At 39.0% G+C, this 16,528-nt stretch overlaps 1 protein-coding gene and 1 pseudogene across 14 annotated transcripts in view; one reads left to right on the plus strand and one right to left on the minus strand.

Moving 5' to 3' along the window:
- The window catches only part of Macf1 (microtubule actin crosslinking factor 1), a 336,255-nt gene that overhangs the window by 228,632 nt on the left and 91,095 nt on the right, over window positions 1-16,528 (minus strand). Inside the window, exon 1 of one of the 14 annotated variants that reach the window (XM_047537824.1) lies at window positions 3,414-3,539. The exons of 12 other annotated variants lie outside the window; for them this stretch is intronic. In XM_047537824.1, the coding sequence (XP_047393780.1) occupies window positions 3,414-3,522 (109 nt within the window). In that variant the 5' untranslated portion in view covers window positions 3,523-3,539. Of the gene's footprint in view, window positions 1-3,413; window positions 3,540-16,528 lie in introns of those variants that run through there. One more of the 14 variants, XM_047537631.1, reaches the window with a different exon arrangement.
- Window positions 4,647-5,521, plus strand: LOC124991053 (NADH dehydrogenase [ubiquinone] 1 alpha subcomplex subunit 8-like; annotated as a pseudogene).

Genomic DNA, 16,528 nt, shown 5'->3' on the forward strand with positions numbered 1-16,528 from the left:
AAAAATATTTAAAGTTCAAAATACCAAAAGCATGTCAAGCCCATCTTATAGGTATCATATGGCTATAGTACAAACTATCCATGCCTTCCTTCATCTCTTTTTACATCTGCTAGAGAGATGAGGACTTGGGAATATTCTAAAACCACATATTTATGTAATCAGATCTCTTCAATCACTATCAGAGATTGCTCCCCCACCTTTCTGCTGCACTACCCCCGCCTCACCTCCCCCCACACAGCCACCACATTTTCAGAGCAAGAATAACAAATTTAATTGTCCAAAGGGAGAACTAGAATGATAAAGACTTAGGAAATCATATAGTAATGGAAAGGGAGGTACCTAGCCTAGGGAAGATAGCTATTTTCAAATATAAGCTAGTCTGACACCTTGAAGATGAAGCAGATTTGATCTCTGCTAGACAGAATGTGGACTAAAAGGTGAAAGTTACACAGGCAACTCAGCTTAAGAACTTCCCAGCAGCCAATACAAGAAACAGTCCCCAGGTGTTGTGTTCTACCATTGTATGACTTCAAGCAAAGGAAGAATGACTTCTGACAGGGTAGGACTAAGGAAGTTGGATCTGTTAATGTAGAAGGTCCCTTCCAACTCTAAGAGCAAAACAGAATATGCTATCAATTTTAAGAGTGAACATCATGTACATCCACAAGACTGGGGGCCTAATTATAATAAGATATATTCCATGCTTGTGTAAATATATCAAAAATTCTACTGTCATGCCTAACTAAAAATAACAAATAAAAATAAATTAAATAAAAAATTTTAAGAGTTGTATGAAATTTTTAAAAAACTATACAAACATAGTGAGAATTTACTGTAACAAAGGATCTCAGAACTGTATCATCGAACAGAACTTTATAGGCTATCTAGCCCAGGGATTTTCAACTCTGACACAGCATTCTTTCAACCTGTCTATTGAACTCAACCTCAGCATTCAGTTTATTTTTATGTTATATTCAATGCAGAGAATTTTCTCCCCTTTGGTACCAGGAATTGAACCCAGGGGCACTCAACCACTGAGTCGCATCCGCAGTTCTTTTTTTGTATTTTATTCAGAGAGAGAGAGTCTCACTAAGTTGCTTAGGACTCACTAAGTTGCTGAGGTTGGCTTTGAACTCACAGTCCTCCTGCTTCAGCCTTCTAAGCCACTGGGATTACAGCATGCTCCACCACACAGACTCAGAGAATCATTTTTAAAACACTGATTCATACAAATAAATAGAAACGAACAGTAACAAGTTACACAATTTGATAATGTCAGGATACTGTTCAAGTAAACTGATACAAAAGCCTGAAAGAATTAAATATTTGTTTCAAAGTTGAATACCTTCAATATCTAAAAATCATGCCTATTCTTTATACTATGTAAATATGAACAGAAAAATAAACAAGAACAAAAACTTCTGGTTTTCTTCTTTTCATTTCAATGTATTTTATGAAATTAGTATTTCTAAAACATAAAAATGAAAACACTTAAATGTCAGGAAAATGGCTTTTAAATTCCATACAAAAAAATCCTATAAAGGGCTTGGGCTCAGTGGTAGAGCACTTGCCTAGCATGTGTGAAGCACTGGGTTCGATCCTCAGCACCATATATAAATAAGTAAAATAAAAGTCCATTGACAACAAAAAAAATATTTTTTAAAAATATTCTATGCTGGTTGGACACAGTGGCACTTACCAAAATTCCAGCTACTCAGAGACTGAGGCAGGTGAATCACAATTTCGAGGCCAGCCTCAGAAACTTCAGTAAGACCCTGCTTCAAAATTTAAATAAATAAATAAAAAGAACTGGGGGTATAGCTCAGTGGTAAAGTGCCTCTGGGTTCAATCCCCAGTGCAAAAAAAAGAAGAGAAAAAGAAAAATCTTTAAGATAAACTTGTAAGATATTAACAAATTAGTGGTTTAGAAATGTCATTACCTTAATGAATTGGGAAAGGAAAGCAGCAGTTTCTGCCTAAATGATATTTTTTTTCTCATATGATGAGTAAAGGACCAAATAACACAAGCCTATCTGCCACTTTCTTTCTAAGCTCAAATACAGGAAAGTCACTTTCTTTCTAAGCTCAAATACAGGAAAGTCACTTTGGTGTACTTTTTTAAACACACTACCATGCAAGCAAACATATTTCAATATGTCTATCTCTGTTTCTGCTAATAGACATGCTGGGATCTGAATATTTAGTCAAAAGCTTTTCTGGAACTTACTGGAAAGGACACTGGGGAATGACTGAATCTAATTCTGTCAAGCATTCATGAACTTTTAATAGTAAGTTAAGTAATAAGTCATCAAATCTCTATCTTAACTTATAAGAGAGACACAGTAACAAGTGTCTACATACCTTGGCATGGAAGTAGTGAGCTGATCAGAATGACAGTACCAAAGGTACTGAGACCAAAAATTATAGGCTAGAAAAGTCAGACCTTAGTAATTCTTAACTCCAGCAACCCAGAATCTGCTAACCTCAGAGATGGTCCCAACACCAAGCAGTTAGAAGTTAATGGAGTGGCTGAGTTTGATGACACACACCTATAATCCCAGCCATTCAAGAGGCTAAGACAGGAGGATCCCAAATTCAAGGCTAGCCTCAGCAACTTATCAAGACCCTGTTTCAAAAAAAATTTTTTTAAAGGACTGGGAATGTAGCTCAGTGGTAAAGTACCCCTGGGTTCAATCTCCAACCCCAGTAACTGCCCCCCAGAAGTCATCAAATGGAGTATAATAAAACTAACAAAATATGAGAAGAAAGAGGGTTCTGGTGCCATTTAAAAACAATTTTTTTTTTTTTTTTTTTTTTTTTGTATTATCAGAGTCTGATTCCCTGGAGGATTCATTTCCTACCACTAAACACCATAAAAGGGCTGGGGATATAGCTCAGTTGGTAGAGTGCTTGCCTTGCAAGCACAAGGCCCTGGGTTCAATACCCAGCACCACAAAAAAAAAAAAAAAAAAAAAAAAAAACACCATAAAACACACCAAATCTATCCACAAGCCTTTCCACATCTATAACTGGAGGATGATAACAGAGTTATCATATGTGTGATTACAAACAAGAATTCAAAAAACCACTTTGAGATTGAGAAAGTAAAGAGAGGAAGCACTTGATTCTCCGAGGAAGGATCCAAGGCAGCACAGCAGTCACTTGCCTACAGCTTAGAGCCCAGACACCACCTCATCTAACCATCTCCAAAGCCAGATGGCCTCATAGAACAGGAAAGGGTTCAGTTCCCAAGTGATCCAGGGCAGCCCAGTTTCCTGAGTATATCTACATACATTGTTAAGTTGATAGCACCCCAGCTGAAGGATGTACTGGCCCTTTAAGGAAAGCAAGTGGGAAAACCTCCACCCACCCTAATCCCCACAATAGATTAAAGAGCGGCACCAATTAGTTACCTGCTCTGCCTCTGGCACATCTCTTCCAGTAGAGAACGCTAGCAATTCCAAGAATGTGAGTCAAAATGAAGATGGTTGGTGGCAAATAAGATGAATCTAAGAGAGGCATTTCCAGGCCCGTTCTTTCTCCTCCCTAGAGTTAGCCGCAAGCCCAGCTCAGCACCAGCCTCTGGATGCCTTTCTCCTGAGGTTACTGCTGTCCTGTACTATCAGCAGAGGCAGCAGCCCGGCCCGGAGTTTAGTGTTTCAGGAACTTCCTGGCGGCTTCTCCTCCATTTTGACTGACTCTTTTACAGCAGGCAGTGGTGGACCGGACTAAAACTGCAGTATATCTCAGACAAAGCCCAGGAAACAACTGGCCGGTGGGGGAGGGGAAGGAAAGGAGGAACCAGGGAGTGAAAAGGAGCGCCTAAGCCAGTGTCAAGCTGACTCAAACCTCTATCTTTGGCATCCTCAGTTCAGCTCAAACAAACTTCAGACTCTTCTACAAGAAGGGAGGTGTCAGAGGACGTCACTCTTAACTTTCCGTTCCCCGCCTGGTTGGAACGCCAGACTTCAGGATGTAGCCAGAAGAAAAAAGTCACAGAAGAACCTCTTATGGGGAGGAGGCAAAGCACACAAGGACGTCCAAGCACAAGTCCCCAGCACAGCCTCAGGGCAGCCCTTCCACAGCCACAGCCTGGGAAACAGACCTGACACCTGGGCAGCCAAGCGAGCAAAATGTTCTCTAAGTAGAGTTGGGGGCACTTGTTAAGAGCTGAGAAAGTCACCAGATGTCCACTAGTTACCCATCCCGAACTCAGTAACAGCCCAAAACAATGCCTTCTTGCAAACCAGGACTTCCTACGAACAGGTACGCACTACCTCCCTAGGCTGGCAAATTTAGATAAAATGAAGCATATACCTTCCATCAATCTCAATATCCTTGATATTTTCCCAAATGAAAATACACATGTTCACACAAAAACCTGTATATGAATGTTCATAGCAGCATTATTTAAAAACAAAAACAATAAAAATTAGAAACAACCTAAATCAACTGGTGAACTTATAAACAAAGTGAGCAGTATATTCATAGAATGGACCGCTAACGTGGGTTAATCTTGAAAAGCGTTATGCTACATGAAAGAAGTCAAACAAAAAAACTATAAACTATAGGATTCCATTTATGTGGCATTCTAGAAAAGGAACACTATAGGAATAGAAATCAAAAGGGACTGGGTATACGGGAGAATGGACTACAAAGGGTCACAAGGAAACTCCAAACGGTAATGGAGATGTTCTGTATGTTGACTATGGTGGTTCCACAACTATATACTTTTGTCCAAACCTACTAAACCACACACCTAAAAGGGTGAATTTTACTGGGTGTGAAATACTCCTCAACAAATCCAGCAAATATAAAACACACTTAAAGGCTGGGAAAGAGTTTAGACCACTTAAACTGAATATACAAAGGTCTCACAGGACCACTGGCCCTCCCCACATCCACTTGTCTACTTCTCTCTAAAGAAATATTTCACAAGGAGACTGGGGCAAAGCGGCTGAGGGTGCCTGGCCCGGGTCACAGGGATATCCCTGGTCCCGTCAGGCCAGGGATAGTGGAGCTGCCCACTCTGGAAGAGCTGAAAGTGAAGGAGATGAAAGTCAGCTCTGCTGTGCTGAAAGCTGCAGCCCATCACTATGGGGCTCAGTGTGATAAGCCCAACAAGGAGTTCATGCTGTGCCACTGGGAAGAGAAGGATCCAAGACAATGTTTAGAGGAAGGCAAGATGACCAATAAGTATGCTCTGGAATTCTTCAGGCAGATAAAACGTCACTGTGTGGAGCCTTTTACAGAATATTGGACCTGCATCAATTATTCCAGCCTGCAGTTATTTCGTTGCTGTCACAAACAGCAGGCAAAGTTTGACGATTGTGTGCTGCACAAATTGGGCTGGGTGCAGCCTGACCTGGGAAAACTGTCAAAGGTCACCAAAGTGAAAACAGATTGACCTTTACCAGAGAATCCCTATCACTCAAGAGCAAGATCAGAGCCCAACCCTGAAACAGAAGGCGACCTGAAGCCTTCCAAGCATGGCAGCCACCTTTTTTTCTGGACCATGTAGAGATGGGTAAATGGCCCATGCTCAGTCACATGCCCAGACAACTGGTAAAAACGCCCATGTGGTTTGCATTGACCAATAGTGTGTTCTTTCCTGGATCACAAACATTAACCAAAAAAAACTAATTTATGTGACTTGGCAGTTATTCTATACCATTTCCTGTCCATTAAAAATCTTAAAGTGCTAGGGATTGAACCCAGAGCCTTGTGCTTGCAAGGCAAGCACTCTACCAACTGAGCTGTATCTCCAGCCCTAACTTGGGTTAGTTGCTATGTTGAGACAAACTATGACAGATAAGAGTAGGGGGAAAATCAGTTATAATGCCATTAAAATAATTCAGTTTAAAATTGTGGCTGAGAAATGCTGATGGCTGAGATCTGGGTGTGGCAAAAGACATGGTAAGATGGGGTCATATTTTGAAATAATTATCAAGAGTTGTCAGGGTTTGCTGATAAACTGGATATGGAGTAAACAAATAAAGAAAAGCTCCAAGGTTATTGCCTGAGAAAGTGAACTGACAAAACTGTCATTTCCTAACATGGAGGAGTAGAGGGTTGGTTGGTAGGTAGTTAATTTGCCTTTTGATTACATTTCCCTTTTGAATATACATTAAAGTTTGAAATGCCTACTAGACATCTAAGTGGAACTTTGAATAGGCAATTGAATATGAATCTAGACTAGTTTAGGGAGAAACTCTCTGGAGTTTGAAAGCCAGGTGACTAGATGACATTCCTTAGGAAGCATGGAGAGAGATCAAGCTCAAGGAAATTCTCCCTGGAAATCCTTCTACATTAGATAGGGAAGAGGGCGAACAGCAAAGGAGACTTTAAAAAGAGAAGCCAGGAGGCAGGGGCTGTGGCTCAGTGGTAGAGTACTTGCCTCACATGTGTGAGGCACTGGGTTTGATTCTTAGCACCACATATAAATAAGTAAATAAAGGTCCATCAACAACTAATAACAATATTTTTTTAAAAAAGAGAAAGAAACCAGGATTAAAAGGAAAACCAAAAGAGGATGCTGTGCCAGGAGCCAGGTGAGGGAAGTGTTCAAAAAAAGTAGGCATTAGTCATGTCAAAGGTGTTACCGTCTCAAGATGAGGACTGACAACTGACCATTTGAATTAGTAGGCATCACTAACGACTTTTAAAAGGGCAGCTTTAATGGAGTGGCAAAGAAAAAGCCTGATGAGAGGAAAGGAATCAGTGACAACAAATAAAAACTCTTTCAAAGAATTTTGCTATAAAATTGAGCAGATTGAGCAGTGAGAGGAAAGTGTGGGGTGAAAAAGAGATCTCTTCTGGGATGTAAAGTGTAATGAAATATAATAATGCTTGCTGAGGGGGATAAGCACTAGAGAGGAAAATCTGACACAGTCCAGTAGAGACTAGGCTCCGTCTCTCCGAAATACTAAAGTACTTCATTCATTTAATTAAAAAATCCAGAGGATTATGCAAGACACTGTAGATGCAAAGATGACTGCAATACCCCCCCCCCTTACTGTGGAGAACAGAGAGAAGTTCCTGGGCTATGATGTCCAAAGATAGTCTTGCTTGGAGGGGAGAGTAACATTAGGGAGATACTATAAAGCGCCTTCATATTTGCATCTTCACTTAATCCCTAAAAATATCCCTGGGAAATATATATATATATATATATATATATATATATATATATATATATCTTCATTACATAAATCAAAATCTTGAAACAGAAAAATCAAGTTACTCTGCTAAGGTCACAAAGTAAGAAAAAGATTGGGATGCTGGCACAGTGGTGTCCAACTGTAAACCCAGCTACTTGCAAGGCTGAGACAGGAGAATGGCAAGTTCAAGTCCAGTCCAGAGAATATAGCAAGACCCTGTGTGAAACTAAAATTTAAAATTTTATTTAAAAATGCTCAGTGGTACAGCATTTGCCTGACATTTGAACTTTTAAAAATCTGTCTGATTTCAAATCAATTTTATCACACTACCTTCCTTTGCTAAAAAGTTCTAGCAAAATGAGTATACTAACTACAGGTTAAACAACCTGAGATGTTTACTTGTTCAGAATACTTCCTCTCTAGAAGGCCTAGCAAAACATAGCTCTACTTCAACACAATACATTACATGCTGTCTATCATCACCATTTCACAACCTACCTTTGCCATATCTTCATTTTCCAAAATGAAAGTAATTTCTCTGCCCTATTCTGCCTACCAGAAACCATTATGAAAATGTTGTAATTAGAAAACCATATGCCATGTTTATGCTATCCAAAAATAACTAGGAAATGTGGTGGGGGGAGTTTTCAAAACACTCAAACATCAAGATACATTCCGAATCGACCTTTATTATTTGAGAAGATGGTGAAAGAGATCCAAAGTAATTTTATAAGATTTTCATAAGGTGACATGTTGTACCTTGGATACATCACTTTTCTACATATGACAAATAAAATTTTTGTTTATTTGTAGGTTTTTCATGTGTGTGTTTGTGTGTGTGAAGAGAGAAGAGAAGAAGAACTGATTTTGTGAATATAAAATACATGTTTCGCTCAGTGGAACGAAGATGGATCTCTGTGCTGTCATTTACAGGAAGTGGTTAGAAGCTGGCAGGAGGGAGTGACTAGTTTTCTTTTTAGAGTTCATTTATTATATAAAGAACGAGTCACTTAAAGTCACATTTAGCAACACCCCCCACCAAGGGTATCCCTTGTTAACAGCAAATAGGCAGGGTCCCAAACCATCAAATAAGTCTTGTAGAAGCAAGATACAGAACTTCATTATGATTTTAGACCTGCCTCTCTTTGAGATTACTTCACTCACAGGACTTTAGGATGGTCTCCCACAACTGTTACCCACAGGAAATCTCAACAGTAAGGCAACACCCCAAAATCCTTTTAATGTTTGTGACTGAGATGAAAGCAGCATACCTCTGAAGGTACGCTGTATGTTTCATTTAAACTGCCATCAAGTTTTACTTGGTCTCAAAATAACTGATATCACTTAAAGACAAGAACAGATTTGCCACCTTCTTTCTACCTGTTTAGCCCTGAATTCTGGTTGGGACCCTAATCCACAACAGAAGAATTATTTATTTTTCTTAGGAGAGTCTACAAACAGGTTTTGCTTCCTGTCTAATAAAACCTTCTGCTTTTATGACACCTAACCAGGAGTCCAATGACCAAAGTCAAATGACATATGTCTAACAGAAACTCCCCTAGCAGTCCTAGTTCATAATTATGAGACCCTAGGGGAACCCACTTAGTATTTCTGAACTTCAGTGTTCTAATATTTACAGGTATATAAAAATACCTATTTCTCAGAGTGGTTCTCAAGATTAAATAAGGAATATCTGTATTTGTAAAGTATTTAGGCACACATTGGATGCTCAATAAATAATTTTATTTCCTCATTTCCTTTCATGTTTTAAAAAAATGCTCCTCAAATCTTACTCATAAATCCAATTCTAGGGGCTGGGGATATAGCTCAGTTGGTAGAGCACTTGTTTTGCATGCACAAGGCCCAGGGTTCAATTCCCAGCACAACCATCAAAAAAAAAAAAAAAAAAAAAAAACCCCAATTCTACCAGCCTTAGTTTCATTCTTCACCTAGTACCTAGAATAATCTTTTCTTCAACTACTCAGTAAATTCAAAATTCTTAATACAAGATCACATCTTTGTTTATATATATATCAGAAACCAGTAGGAGTCACTGGGGGTTTAAGCTCTGAAACTCACTAATCCTATGGTAGACCTATCATATAGCCATAGGGGTATATGATGCCATAACAAAGAATCTGATAGGTCTACCAGGATTAGTGACAGTTTCAGAGCTTAAACCCCCAGTGACCCCTACTGGACAAAGACAGAGTAGAATTGAGTTTTATAACCAAGACAAAGAGATCCTGTCTTACTTTTATTCTACTGAAATACTTACCATAGAACCTTTTTTATACAAGCTCAAGCTTATCTTGACATAGAAGGAAATAATGCTGTGCCCTATCAGCTCATAGCTTTCCAGGGGAAGAGTTCCACCATAAAGTTGGTTGGTTTAACAGCTGCCCCAGCTGGACCCCCTGTATTATGGCTTTGCGATGAGTGCTCGGAGAGAAAAGAACAAACAGCAGGAGCAGTCACTGGCACACAAACCCTACCCCTAGCATCCTGCAATATTTCCATTCTCTGAGCTGACTCACTTTCAGAACAGCCCAGACTCTCCCACAGCAGTCAGGGCCACTGTGTGTGCCTGGTGAGTAATGCTTTCCCAAATGCATCCTCCCAGCTGCCTCTGACTTAAAAAGTCATAAAAGGAAACTGGGTAACAGTCTTAAGTTTTAAGGAGAACACATGGCCTATCCTGATAATTCCTTTCAGCTCCCTGCAGCGACTCAGAATTGCAGTGAATTCCCTCTAATGACAGCCAGGTGGCAATACAGAAACAGGTAAAGGCAGAAATGGCCAATGAGTATAATAAATCCTTCCTTTCTAAAACCCGGCAACCACAGCTTTCTACTTGGATAAAACCAAAAGTGGGCACAAGGTAGAGCCCAACCCAGCCTAGAGGTCGGTGAGTGTTCATTCTACCATAGAATATTTAGCACAGCTCTGCCCAGTGAACACAGCAAGCCAGTCCCATTACCAGGCTATCTGCCATCAAAACACAAGGCAAAGCCCTGATATAAATAAAGCCAAATCTCAGAGGAAGGTAACAGCTTCTTCTGTATTTGCCCATCCACTCTCAAATGCCCAAAGTAGAGTTGAGAAAAAGACAGCGACTGGTTCGTAAATCAGTGCACACTTGATACTTGACAACTCCTAAAGAGATAATAGTTGTAGCTCAATTTTCTCCTAATAAATGTTCCTAAGTATCAACTCCCTGAAACATTAATCTATGGAGCTAGCCCAAACATCCTGAAGATATCTGCCAACAGTTAGATAAGAGAGAGAAATGGAGGACAATCTTTGACACAATTTACTTCAGATACTTTGAGCAATAATCTCCAATAACTTGTCCAACAGCAAAATTTTAATCAGCTAGTATCTAACTAGGCTGTACTCTACTGTTAGGTGAAAAAATAATCACCTTAAATACATCAAATCACTCATTTTCTAAAATTTTCTTGAAATAAGGGCCCTTTTAGTACAGTTGCCTACATTTTTCATACCTATAATCTTTGGGTCTGTGATATTCATATTCCTTGCAAGAAAACTATTACCCAGCTCAGTTTTTGACAAAACCCAGAATATTTAAGCTCTTGATCTATTAGAAAGGAAGGGGAAGGGGGGGAGGGGAAGGGAGGAGAGGGAAACAGAATACCTAATTACTAAAGCCGAAAGGAAGTCACAAAAATTTTCAACAAGAATGAAAGAAAAAGTGCCCTCTGATTAACCTTGCATTAACCAGAATATCTAATTTAGAATACAACTGAATATAACCATGCATTTAGCAACTAGAGTACTGGAGAATGAGATTATAGCTCTATTTCTGTTTCTAGCTTATATGACTTTAAGATCATCAAACTACACTGAATCTATTTACTCACTCATAATGAGTGCTGACATCCTAGATCTATAAATTCTTTTCCAGCTCTAAAATTCTGTGGTTCTATGAAATATTTAATTTTCTAGATAATATGTTGTTATTCATAATAAAAAATATTATAAAGCTTGTCATATACTGTCCTTTAAGAACTTATAATTACTAGAAAAATTACATATGTGTGTGTATAAAAAATTTTAACATAAAACAGTATATGCAAAGGTGATTAAGACTACAAAAACTGATTACTACTACAAAAACTCTGGCATGGGCATGGTGGCACATGCCTGTATTCCAGGAACTAAGGGCAGGAGAATCACAAGTTTGAGGCCAGCTTAGGCAGCGTAGCGGCTCCTATCTCAAAATAAAAAAGCAAAAAGTGCTGGGGATCTAGCTCAGTGGTAGACCTCCCCTGGGTTCAATTCCCAGTGTGGCAAAATAAACAATAAAAATAAAAACGAAACTGTCAGGAATGGAAATTTCAGAAACTGAGTCAATGATATGACTGTTTCTAGTTGGAGAAATCAAAAGAAGGTTTCCATAGATGAGGCATATAAGTTGGGCCTGAAAGAATACCTAGGTTTCAACAGTCTGAAATAATAAGAGTAAGCATTCCAGGAGAGATGGCTTGAAGAAGAGAAAAGAAAGTACAAGTGACAAGAAAACAAGGGTTTATGGAGGCAGTGTAAACTGGGAGGATTAACTTCTGCCTACTTTAGGTTCTCTCTCCTTCCCTTTTTGAAATCTCAGTAAAGTGACAGTAAAGGAATTTTTTTTTTTTTAAGTAAAGGAATTTTTTTAAAAAAATTTTTCATTGTTGTTGATGAACTTTTATTTTATTTATTTATATGTGGTGCTGAGGATGAACCCAGAGCCTCACACATGCTAGGCAAGCGCTCTACCACTGAGCCACAAACCCAGCCTGGAATTTTTTTTTTTTTTTTAAATAGCACAAACCCATAGAAAATAAGAATAAGAAAAGGTGTCAACAAAAGTTTGCAGAATGGATTAACAAATAGTCAAAAATTTAAATTTTGCAGGCTCAAACCCAGCTCTGCCAAAAATAAAAAATAAATTTCAGCTTTCTTTTTCTGCCAAATATTTGTGGGGGTGAAGAACAATAATAAGTAAGGTAAACTGTATTGCAGAATACCAGAAAGGCTCAGGAACTGGAAGCATCAGGCACCTCTGAAGGCTTGCGGGAGGGGAAGGAACGCTGCAGGATGAGGATGAAATTAGACAGGTTGAAAGTCTTCAGGCACACTTGAGATCAGGAACAGGGTGCCTCAGGGAAAGCAGGAGCATTAAGTGAAATTTGGCATAATGAACAATAAACCTCTGCCCCAGGCCCCCAGACCCTGCTTGGCAAGGCAAAGCTCTGGCTGCCCGTCTTCAAAGCCCCCACACAGGAGACTGGCCAGTTCCTCTCTGGGAAAACCAAACTCCTCGACCTGTTATTCATGAAGAGCATATCGGTCAACAAGTCCTATCCATCAAGCATCGCTAAAATATGAAGTTCACTGAGAAACATTAGACATTTTAATAGCTCCTCTAAAATGAAAGACAGGTACAAAACCAAACAGAAAGAGCTTGGAAAAAATAGGAAAAGTTGGAAGTAGAGGATAACACTTCTAAAAAACAAAGAGAAAGAAACTTTCTCTCTCTCTCTCTCTTTTTTTTTTTTTTGGTACTGGGGATTAAACTCAGTGGCACTCAACTACTAAGACACATCCCCAAACCTATTTTGTATTTTTCTGATTTAGAGACAGGGTCTCACTGTGTTGCTTAGCACCTAGTTTTTGCTGAGGCTGGCTCAATCTTCCTGTCTCAGCCTCTTGAGTTGCTAGGATCATAGGCATGTGCCAGGCGCCCCGCTTGGAGAAAGAAACTCTTATTCTCAGCCTCAATAGGCAATGTTGTCATTAATCAAGAATAAGCACTATTTTAAAAGGACATTCAGACTAAGGAAAAAATGCTTATGAATGAAAAATATGATAGCAAAAATAAATAATTCTAAAGAAGAACTATATACTAGAACAAAAAGGGAGAAAAAAAATGAAAGATCAAAGAAATCCAATATTCAATCAACAGAAAAGCCAGAAAAAGAAAACAGACAATGTAAAGGAGGAAATCAAAGAATTATTAAATGAAAGATGTGTTTTCAAATTTAGAAAGCACACTAAGAACTCAACAAATTAATAAAGACCCTAACCAATGCACATCATCATAACATTTTAGAACATTGAAGACAAAAGTAAAATCCCAAAAGCTATCCCCTCCAAAACAACAACAACAAAACAAAAGCCAAGTCAAATCAGATGTATTGACAAAAGCCTGTAATCCCAGCTACTTGGGAGGCTGAGGCAGGAGGATTGCAAAATCCAGACTAGCCTGAGCAACTTATCAAAACCCTGTCTCAAAATTATAAAAAGGGATGATAATGTAGCTCAGCGGTGGAACACTTGCTGAGCAAGCACAAAGTCCTGGGTTTCATTCCAGCACTCCAACAAAAACAAAACAAAACAAAACAAAAATAAATCAAGAACCAGAATGGATTGAACTTCTCAACAGCAACACTGGTAACCAGAAGAAACACCTCCAAAATAGTGATGGAAGGTGATTTGCCATCTATATTATATCTCTATACCCAAACTATTGATCAAATGAAAAGTAGAATGAAAACATATTCTAATGGACAAAGTCTCAAAAATATTTATCTTCTATACATCCCTTCTCAAGAAGTGACTCTAAGATATACCCTCCTCCAAAAAAAATAAAGCAAATCATGAAATATGACAATATGAGGTCCAGGAAACATGGAATTCAACAGGGAAGAGAAGTGAAGGAATTTCCCAGGATGATGGTGAAGGCCCAGGACAACAGCTTTAATACACACTCAAGAGGAACTCATTCCAGAGTTGAATGAGAGAAAGTTTTGGAGGGATGTTGCCAAAGAAAATATCAAACTAAATGATTATTTGGAAATGTGCAATGGCACATATCTTGTGATCACTGCTACTCCAGAGGCTGAGGCAAAATGATCTGAAGTTTGAAAACAGCTTAGGCCATTTAATAAGACCCTAACTCAAAATAAAAGGCTGGGATGTAGCTTAGTGGTAAAGTGCCCCTAGGTTCAGTCCCCAGTACCCAAAAAAAGATAATCTGGTATGTTTCAACATACTAAGATACTAGTCTTATAGTCCCATGGGAGAGTTTGGAAGTACACAGAACACCAACCAAAACAAACAAACAAAAATTTAAAACAATTAATTCCAAGAAAAATTAAAAGTTGGTCAAGAAAAGAAATGTTATCATAGTATACCACTTGTCTTAGCTTTAAGCAATAGTTATATAATCATAATAACCTAAACACTAAATACCATGTAATGGTAATAATGCATTACAGTGGGAAGAAGGGGAAAGAGAAAGTACGTTTGTTAACAAAATGGGAATGAAAGAACTAAACCCTAATTTTCTATAGTAGAACATAAACAGATATCCAAAAAAAAAAAAAAAAAAAAAATCAAGAATCACTGGCAAAAGAGTATATTTAAGAAATGTAGTAGAAAATACTAAAGAAAAGGAATATGGCAGGTACAAGAACACATGCGGGTCAAGATTGCTTCCTTCTTCTGCTTAGATTCACCGGAGTTAGGGGTGATCACTGAAACTGTATCACACAGAATATCTTTAGGGGACTCCCAAATCAAACCCACTCTAGGGAGCATTTCTTCCTGGATTTGACACATCAGGTTAAAAGTCTTTTTTTTTTTTTTTTTTTTTGCGGTGCTGGGGATTGAACCCAGGGCCTTGTGCTTGCAAGGCAAGCACTCTACCAACTGAGCTATCTCCCCAGCCCAAAAGTCTTTCTTAATGATTTATTTCAGAGATGCTAGCAGAGACGAGGAATATTATTAACTAAAGCCCAGGAAGTCCTGCACCCTTCTTTAAGAAATAAGTTATCTGATTCCCTCCCTGTTGACTTAACTTCCTTCTAATCCTACTCCAAAGATCAGCTTTCATCCCACAGTGTACCTGTAGTACTGTTCAAAATCAGAACTTATTATCAGTCATAAGGAGGCAACAATTGAAGACAGCGCCAAGAAATAAGTAAAGTTTTCTTCCCTCCCTTTCAAATTCCAATTTTTTAACTTTTATCTGGTTTATGATATATCTTAAAGAGAGGTAGTATCTTGTGCTTTTTGGTGGTCTTTCGTAGCCTAAAATCTCTATCTCTGTGCACCTGCATGTGAATAATAAAGTACAAAAATGACAATTGATATTGCTAAGTCATCTCTCCCAAAACCTTCCTTCAGAGGCCTGGAATCTGAGGCTTAGCACCAACAATAAATACCCTCTCTTTGTGTGTGTGTGTGTGTGTGTGTGTGTGTGTGTGTGTAAACTACTGATTTAGCCTCTAAACTCACAATCACACAGACGATGATAGGCACTAAAGCGTATGATGATCAGGGGCACTCTTTCACAATCTTAATGTAAGTGGGAGCCTGAATACTTAACCAACTTTACTGCTTTGCAATATAAAAAGATTTGAAGTTTATCTCATCTTCCTCCTGACTGTAACACCTCTACCCCTTTCAGTTTTACTCACACATACCATTGGAGGGCCCTCTACTCAAAGACAAAAAATAAATTTAAATGGAATAGGGCAAAGATCCAGCTCTTGCCAAAACACTGGTAGGGAACTATAGTACTTTTGGAAACAATGCAATATCCCTGAGATCTGACCTTTTGATGTCAAGGCAAGTTCCTGTATCTAAATCTGTCAAGAAAACTGCCACACCTCTAAGTCAGCCGCCATGAGCATGTGAGGTTCAATTCCAACACAGACCCTGCTAGCCACAGCTGATGCATACAGTAAAAGAAGCCATACATGGCACATTGTATGTGAAAGAAGCCATGACTGGCACAGGATGTTGTGAGTCAAACACAGATACACCCAAGACATGCAAAGACTTGACCACAAGCTCTGAGGGCACATGAACAGCACTGCCCACACCAGGGCTCCTGAGAAAGGAATGAAAAAACAGGTGATGTTTCCTATGATCTATGCTAGTCAATCATTCTGACTGCCCAGGCAACCACACCATTTAACACCTCCTTCCAGCATCCCAATCAAGGTTCCTGTCTCCACCTGCTCTTCTAACATCATCCTGTCATTATATTTTCTTTTGAAATTCCTTTGATGAGAAATGAGTCACCTCTTCTTGCCAACACAGGCCTGAGTCTCTTCCAGGCTTGTCATTCTCTTTGGGCAATATTCTGGGGACAGGGCGCCACCCAGTGGCTCTTCCAGCTACTACCTCCACACCTCCCAGGAAAGAAAGACTCCTCCCAAGCTCATAGCCTAGAGGAAAAATGGGGAAGAGATGAAAGAAATGAGGTTCTTGGTGGAGCTGGGAATGAGGCTGGGAACCAGAACATAAACTGGCTACTCATGTGGATCACACAGTTGAAAGAACGTAGTAAG

This window comes from Sciurus carolinensis, chromosome 1 (genome assembly GCF_902686445.1).
Source record: "Sciurus carolinensis chromosome 1, mSciCar1.2, whole genome shotgun sequence".
Classification (NCBI taxonomy): Eukaryota; Metazoa; Chordata; class Mammalia; order Rodentia; family Sciuridae; genus Sciurus; species Sciurus carolinensis.